Here is an 8,825-nt window from a genome sequence, read left to right as displayed (position 1 = left end):
AGGCGGCTCACATAGGTAAGGGCGGTAGGGCGGGGTGGTGCAATTCGACATACAATGGGATAAGTGATATTAAATAAAACCACTTTGAGCTTGCCACATCAACCGAGTAAGTAGTTTTATTTATTTGATATTACTTATTCTGTCGTATGAATTCCACTATCCCCTACCCCGCCTTGCCCCACCACCCAACAACTCTTACCTGTGCGAGCCAATACTGGTAATTTCCACATTACAGCATCAAGATTGTGAAACACTTTTCCTCTCTATTGCTTTTTAGGAGAGCCGTCTATAAATATCCTACATAATAAAATAAACAAATATCCACATAAGAACCAATATCCATATAGGAACCGGTAGATGCCAAAATATCTACTTACAAATACATACCTTACAATAAATACATACATATGTGCTGGGTTGTTCTTCAGCCTGCAATTAATACATTTATTAACGACCCCATTATGGTGTACCACGGCAGAGGGCAACCTCACTCAGAAACAAGCATGCTGTAAAAAAAACACACTCAAGAAACATGGGTTTTATTTGTGTGAGTACCATTACTGTATTTTTAGATACAAGGTGCAGTGTATTTTTAAATACTTTATAATTCTTACTTTGCATGAAGTTTATACTCCGCACTTCACACAAAAACCATCTTTACATGCAGTACAATATTTTTTAAATACACTTCCATGTCTAAAAGTGTATAATCCTTTTCCCGTTTGATTGTAGGAGTGGGAGTTTGGAGGGGGGGATATTCTCTTTCCTAAAGCAAAAACTTCTATGAATGATTTTTTCCAAGAATACCACATGATCCTCAGATGGAAATTGCAAGTGTGTATATACCTTAAAAAAGAAATATCTTGCGTTTATTATCTACTAGAAATATAAAGAAATGGAATACTTGATGGTCACATCCATCTACCTGATACATGTGTACTTTATATTACATTTTCATAGGTAAAAGAACATTTGTCAAATATTTAGTGGTAAAATATCAGTTTAAAAAGTGTCTTTAAAGTTGTACATTAGGTAAAAATAGGTTGTTGGTGTGATGCATGTTTTAAACAGAGCATCACACGTTTTGCTTGGAAGGGTAACTGTAGAATATATTGTAGCTCAATTTCATAGATGCATGCTTCAAAAACTCATTCATATCATCTGCTATGTTTCTTCAACTTCAAATATCTTTTCCACATTCAGGGCAAAGGATTTCATCTCGTTCAGTGAGAAATCCACGGCCCACTAAGGAAATTGAACATTTCTTGCAGTTAAAACAGTCGTTATGCCATTGGCGTTCTTCAAAGGAGATATATTTAGTTCCACCAAGCCCTGTGAAGTAAAGAAAGGAGAAGACCAACATGTGTTAATTTTAAAACATTAGGTCAGCAACTACTCTAATTATTTAACTATTGCAAAGACTTACATAGCGTGCATTTAGTGTCACAATATCTATCTGGCTTATTTTGCAATTATTCTAGAGTAAGTAAGTAAATCTAAAATTAGGAACTAAACAATGGATATAGTGATATTCTTAGTTTGGTGCTTTTACTGGCCCACTCTGCTGTGAGAGTACAGAGCAAACAGCCAGGGTGCAGTGGCATAGCAAGATCAGGTGGTACCATGTGCGGAAAATTTCTTGTCACCCCCGGCTTGACAAAATGGCAAATATTTTGTCAAGCCGTGGGTGACAGGTGTCGTCACTGACAAAATGGTAAAAATATGTGTTTAAAACACATATTTTTGCCATTTTGTCAACCCTCTCAGTGGGGAGGTGTGTTAGCAGCCCTATGATGAAGCATGACACATTTTACTGTGTGTGAGGGCAGTTTTAACATTCCTGTGTGATTGCCCCACTCTTTTGGTTTACAGCACTTCATGTACACAGTCCATCTTCTAAGTTGTGGCTTCATAGTTGTTGAAGGAGGTCGAAGCGAGACTTTCCTCCTACCCCTCATTTTCTGTGTGAATATTAAGGGGATACTCCATCCAATATATAAAGAAACAAAAACTATTAGGGAAGCCAATGCGGCATTTAATGTCCTTCTAGTATTGTCAGGTCTGTGGTCACTGTCGAATTTATAGCAATCTGTGTACTAATTAGTGCTCTTCTAAACACCAGTGTTTTAACATAAAGAAAAATGTAGCATTGTAATACACCCGAAATTCCGAAAATGTAAACTAACGGAATATGAGTGTTTTCTACCAATAGTCCTATCATGCTGAATTTATGATTAATCCAGACTTAACCATATGAATTTATTTTGACATCCACCCTCACCCTTTATGTTTATACCAACGTTATTGTACTTCATTGCATGAAAGAGAAAGAGCAGAACAGCGCCATATTTACTAGGACATGTCGCTATTTCTCGCCCTGTGCTGGAGCACTTTAGGCAGCCATGTACCACACACACACACACCCATCCACCCTTGGACCATAATGCAAGGGTATGTGCATGATGTCTAAGAGTTTGAAGAAAAGAAAACGTTTATCCATTGTTATTTCTGCTTAGAGGAGGCCTAAAATGTTGGCGGATAGTCCTGCCTACCATTTTAAATCGATGAGGGTTTGCTTAAAAAATCAAGGGTGGTTGCTTTGGAACACCCATGCACCACCCATGGGACGTCCTCTTGACGCAAAGTAGTACAAAGTAATGCATAGCTCCACGTTGCTTAATTTTAGGGTTAGTTTCTAGCGCAGATAGGCATTTGCATTGGTTTGCTTCACTGTTTGTGCACAGGCACAAAGGATTGATAAATCTGACTCTTGTGGTTTAGTGTTTTTTGACTTTCCAATAACCAAGCCAGTAACAACGGTGCAGTGAATCCCACAGTTATGAACTGAAGTGTTGCCTTATGATCAAGTCAGTCACACAGACACTTGCCCAGTACCAAAAGGGATGTACTAATGTCTCATTTCTTTTGTTCTACTCGAAACTTTGATCATGTAGCTCTCATCCACAAAGATATGGTCAGGACAGAAAGTAACCGAGAACAGCTCTTCTACTTCTCATTTACCCTCTCCACAATATTGCTACTAGGTGTGTAGCAGGGCTTGACATTTTTAAAGAAAAACCTTATGCATATTGGTGCATTCTGATGCAAATCTAACCTTTCCATAAACCGACTGACGTTTCCCTCTTCTGCAGCGTATACTTTCTAAGTCTTCGTTTGCGAATATTTGGAGAACAGGCCAAACTTGTTTAATTCCAATAAGGCTTCTGGTGTGACATCTCAAGATGTATATTACGTCTCCTCAGATATGCCAGATTCTAGGGAAGGTGGGTCTTGGAGTCACTGTGAGATCTGGACTGCTCACTGGACATGTTAAGGGATCCATTGATCTATTGGACAAAAACCTCTAGCATCTAAATGAATTAGCACTTTGGTGTCCCAATCTGCTGAACTACCCTGACAAAGAGATCCAATGGTGCATTCATTAGAATTTATATGAGGTTCCTTAGCCAGTTTACTAGTTAATAGAGTGAATATTATTTAACTGGACAAATGGAAACGATTTTTAGCTCTTACAAAATAGGTTTTGTGGAAATAAAATATCCCAAAAAGACAGAGTCAAATATAGGGGATTTACACAGATAATTCACTTTTCAGTGAAAAAATTACAACTCAGAGATGTAACGAGAATCTAGTTCAATATTTTTAATTTTCTTTAAAGGATATACATATATAATGCATCCATTAGGTAGGGTGTCACTTGACAACCTGAATAGAGCTTTTCAGGGGCAGATGCATAAGTATCCATTCCATGTGTGCTTTTAATCAAAGTACAACTTTAGTTACACACCAGCAGGTCAGGCTAAAGTATCCTGTTCACTTTTTACCACAGCGGGTGTAACTGGAATGTCCATGAAATCTGTTGAATCAAGAACAATATTAAATACTTATTTAATACGTTGTCTGCCTTTCAATGTGCAGGCGGCGACCGGGCCTGAATTTTATAGGGGGACAAAGATCATCCTGCACGTGGTTGTATTGAGTGACTTCACCTGCATACAGGTCAGTGACTTGGGGATCCATGGGACACACTTTCTTCCATTTTGAGGGACACCCTCAGAAGGGGGTGGGGAGCTGTCACTGTTCACCAGTTCGATGTGGTGTGTACAGTCAGTGTGCCTCCTGATGGCCTGTTTGCCTCTGCACTTGAGACTGGAATGCAGCGTAGGTAAAAAGGCAAAGTATTTTGTCATTTGCATGGGACCACGTCACTTTGCAAATGAGGGAACCCCTAATGAAATTGCTCTGTTGCTATATGTGCATCGATGCAATTTATATTACAAAATGGGTAAAACAAGCTTCTGGGACTCCTTCTGTAATACCAGAGTGCCCTGGGGGCATAAAAAGTTGGTGCAAGTGATGGCTTGGTTAAATCTCACTATGCTGACGAACAACAAGTACGTTATATATCAGTTTCTAGATGAACTCCAATTCCCTCAACTTTCAAATTTGCAGTTTATAGACAACCTCACCTCAACAAGTTTATTGCCCCTGTGGGTCAGTTACAACAGGGTAAAATGACAGGATCCGATGGCCTTCCACTGGAACTATATTAGCACTTTTCAATCATACTAAGGGTCTGATTACAAGTTTTGCAGTCCTTGAGTGGGCTGCCATGCCAGTGCCCCGCTCGACGACTGCCAAACTCGGCTACCAGCCGCCCGGTGGTCTGGTGGTCATTCTATATGCGTTCCCACGGTGGTGCCTATTAAAAAGGTACCGCGATGAGAGAGGGAGAGAGAGATAGGGAGAGAGAGAGATGTGTTCGTTTTATGTTCATGTTCTCTAATTGTTGCTAGAACTCGAGGCAACAACATTCAAGTGAAAGCTATAGGGTTAGTCCAAAATTGCCCTTTAGTGGTTAAGATAAAAGTTAAATAATATTATTATAGGAAAATTCAGATTGGACTTAGAATACGTTCTAATGTATGACTACGATAGATTCCATGCTGCTTTGGTATCCAAGATATATTTTGTTTTGCATTGCCAGATTATCACTTGCTATAAAACACACTTACCACTGATAGGGTTGGTGCATCCAGCACATTTCTTGGCATAGAGATTGCAAAAGCAGTTAAGGCAGTAGGCAAATTCATCCCTTGATGTAAAGCGTTGTCCGGACAACTGCTTCTTGCATCCAGTGCAGACAAAGCACTCCTTATGCCAGGGCTGCTCTCTGTAAGTCACACCTCCTGTAGTAATGGCCTGGAGCATAAGGGAAAAACACAACTTTATAGCACTAAAATTGTTTAATAGACTCTAGTGATCTTGCTAACAACACTGTGCTGACTTGCTGTTGTAGGCAGTGGCATCACTGCAGTAAACCTTTGACCAGATACTCTTTGTTTTTAGTGAAACTGACTCATGTTGTTGATAGAAATATCAGCTGCAGTGCATCATCATAGTTAAACTACAGTATTGACAAGTAGATTAATACAGTAAAATGTACAAGAAGATGCTGAATGAAGCTGTCTGCTGGACACATGACATTCAGCTTGGAGAGACAAGGTATTTCGCAGGCAGTACATCCATCTTCATAGCAGTTCGGCAAATCCGTTACTGCAAGATGAATACGAGTGATCCAAACAGATATAGAGTGAACATCTAACATAAACAAGAAAAAGACCTGTACCCACCCTCATAATGTACAGTAATCGGTTTTTTAAGACAGGGGGAAGTAGCAGACTCAAAGATTGAATGGTAAGCGATCAGTGCGGCGCAGACAGAGTATCCCGCATGTGGCGTGCAATGAGGGAGCTAATGGCCACATCAGTGAGTAAGGATCAGCGAGAGGAGTCTAGCGTGTGTAACATAGTAGATTGAAAGTCTGCCAGGATAGTGTCCCAGCAGTCTACTAGAGGCTTCTTGTGTAGACCCAATGTATCTTCTTTACGAGGGCAGTAATTTCTGCTTGGGCCCAACTTGACATGAGTGTTCCCAGGCGGTAAGTACGGAAGGGATAGGTGACTTCCATTTGCGTGTGAGAAGGCGCTTAGTGAGTAGAAAACCCAGGTTGAGAAACCGGGTAGTGGCCCTATAATTTCCTTGTCGCACTGTTGTGGACCTAATATACATATTTCCCATTTATGTGGTAAAGGACGTTGTGTAAAATCCACCAAATGTGAAGTAACGCCATTCAACTACTGGTGAAGTGATGGGCAGGACTACAGAATGTGTAATAAATCTGCGTCAGGGAGGTGACAACGGGGACAGGTGGAGTCCATGCGCATAAAGTAACATATTGACTTTTTGTGGAGTAAGATACGCTTTGTAAAGGATATAGTATTGAATGAGACAAAAGCGGGCATTGCCTGGAACATGGATTGGGCACTCCAATATTGAACACCACTCTTTATCTGTGTAGCGGCGGCCTAGGTCCCTTTCCTAGTGTTGGCCCCAAGGAAGTGAGTGGCACTGCTGCATGGGTACGCAGAGAGTTAGCTAGCCAGCACGCCAATTGTCTTTACCAACCCAGTACATGTAAATATTAGACAGTGAGATGCATGTGATGCTCTTTTTGCACCTCTCCTCAGTGGTCTCTCAGCGCCCAATCAGAGAACTGTTGAGATGGAATTGTCCCAGAGGCAAAGCCTCATCATTAATCAATGATTCTAGTGGAATGAGAGCACCATCTCGGTACATATCACCTAACGTATGTTTTCCGGTTACATGCCAGGGCGACAGTTATGCTAGGGGAGTGATCTGTTCCCTTTGCGGCATGCCAAGTAACAGGAGAACCGATGTTTGGGTGAATGACTTTAGTAAGAAAAGGGCTCAGTTTGCAGCAACGAAAAGCTACTTGCAGGAGTGTGGCCCTCGCATAGGGATGAAATAAGTGTAGTATGGGAGGCAAGCCCCAGGCCGGGGAAGTGGTGTCAGAGTCAGCAATGCAGAGACCTGCCAGCCATCTGGCCACCCATTGAAGCTGAGAGGCCAGGTAGTACTGCTCAAAGTTTGGGACCGCTAATCCTCCCTTTTCTGTAGGCAAGTAAAGTTTCCATAATGCTACTCGACAACACGTGTTGTGCCAGATTAATTCCCTCATCATTTTCACAAGGGAACGGAAAGGGGCTGTGCCACATAAAGGGGGATGTTGTCAAAACAATATAATAGCCAGGGCAGCATAACCATTTTGGTAAGAGAGATGGCCATTACAGAAAGTGGAAGTGACTTCCAGAGTTCCATCTGTTCTCGCAATGATGTCACTGCCCATCTTACCGTCAAATAGGTCAGTAGGTTTGTGATCAATAGTCAAGTCAAGTCAAGTCAAAGAATTTATATAGCGCACTACATACCCAGAGGGTCTCAAGGCGCTTAGGAAGGGGAGGAGGATTACTTGTCAAATATCCACGTTTTAAGTTGCTTTCTGAATGCTAGGTGGTTCTGGGTAAGGCGAAGGTAAGTGGGGAGTGAGTTCCATGTTCTAGCAGCCAGGTATGAGAAGGATCTGCCTCCCATGGTGGTCTTGTTGATGCGAGGTACAGTGGCGAGGGCTTGGCTGGAAGAACGTAGTTGGCGGGAGGGGGTGTAGAAGGACAGTCGTGAGTTGAGGCATTCTGGTCCGATTTCGAAGAGTGATTTGTGTGCGTGGGTTAGCAGTCGGAAAGTGATTCTCTTATTGACGGGTAGCCAGTGGAGGTCTTTCAGGTGACCAGAGATGTGTTTGTTGCGCGGGATGTCTAATATGATCCTGGCTGAGGCGTTTTGGATTCGTTGGAGTTTCTTCTGGAGTTTAGCGGTAGTACCTGCGTAGAGGGTGTTTCCGTAGTCCAGTCGGCTCGTGACCAGAGCATGGGTGACTGTTTTCCTGGTTTCGGTGGGGATCCAGCGAAATGTTTTTTTGAGCATGCGAAGAATGTTGAAACAGGATGAGGATACGGCGCTGACTTGTCTGTTCATTGCGAGTGAAGAATCCAGGATGACGCCTAGGTTCCGTGCGTGGTCTATCGGGATGGGTGCTTTTCCAAGGGCTTCCGGCCACCAAGAATCGTCCCATGCAGAGGGGGATGTACCTAAGATGAGGACTTCTGTTTTATCTGAGTTCAGTTTCAGACGGCTGTGTTTCATCCATTCGGCAACTTCTTTCATTCCTTCGTGTAGGTTAGTTTTGGCGGTGCTGGGGTCATTGGTGAGAGAAAGGATTAGTTGAGTGTCATCCGCGTAAGAGATGATATTGAGGTTGTGTTGGCGGGCGATGGCCGCGAGGGGGCTCATGTATACGTTGAAGAGGGTGGGGCTGAGTGAGGATCCTTGTGGTACGCCACAGATGACTTCAGTGGCCTCAGACTTGAATGGTGGAAGGCGGACTCTCTGGGTTCTTCCGGTGAGGAACGAGGTGATCCATTCAAGTGCTTTTCCTTGTATTCCGATGTTTCTGAGACGTTGTAAAAGGGTGCTGTGGCATACTGTGTCGAAGGCTGCAGAGAGGTCGAGGAGGATGAGTGCGACTGTGTCTCCATTGTCCAGTAGAGTTCGAATGTCGTCTGTTGCTGCGATGAGGGCGGTCTCAGTGCTGTGTTTTGCTCGGAAGCCGGATTGTGAGGAGTCGAGGGATTTGTTGGCTTCGAGGAAAGCGGCGAGCTGGTTGTTGACAGCTTTCTCGATTACTTTGGCCGGGAATGGAAGGAGCGAAATGGGGCGGTAATTTTTGAGTTCGGTGGGGTCCGCTGTGGGTTTTTTCAGAAGGGCGGTGAGTTCAGCGTGTTTCCAGTTTTCCGGGAAGGTGGCGGAGTTGAAGGAGCAGTTGATGACGTCTCGGAGGTGCGGTGCTATGACGGAGTCTGCTTTGTTGAAGATGTGGTGAGGAC

At 42.9% G+C, this 8,825-nt stretch overlaps 1 protein-coding gene across 5 annotated transcripts in view; it reads right to left on the bottom strand.

The window, feature by feature from the left end:
- Positions 1 to 523: 523 nt before the first annotated feature.
- The window catches only part of FHL2 (four and a half LIM domains 2), a 404,990-nt gene continuing 396,688 nt past the window's right edge, over positions 524 to 8,825 (bottom strand). For all 5 annotated transcript variants that reach the window (XM_086934671.1, XM_086934672.1, XM_086934673.1 and 2 more), the window contains 2 exons: positions 5,037 to 5,223; positions 524 to 1,332 (listed from right to left, as the gene is read on the bottom strand). In XM_086934671.1, the coding sequence (XP_086790797.1) occupies positions 1,181 to 1,332; positions 5,037 to 5,223 (339 nt within the window). In that variant the 3' untranslated portion in view covers positions 524 to 1,180. The remainder of the gene's footprint in view (positions 1,333 to 5,036; positions 5,224 to 8,825) is intronic.

Source organism: Lissotriton vulgaris, chromosome 8 (assembly GCF_964263255.1).
Source record: "Lissotriton vulgaris chromosome 8, aLisVul1.2, whole genome shotgun sequence".
Classification (NCBI taxonomy): Eukaryota; Metazoa; Chordata; class Amphibia; order Caudata; family Salamandridae; genus Lissotriton; species Lissotriton vulgaris.
This window is presented reverse-complemented; position numbering and strand designations above follow the sequence as displayed.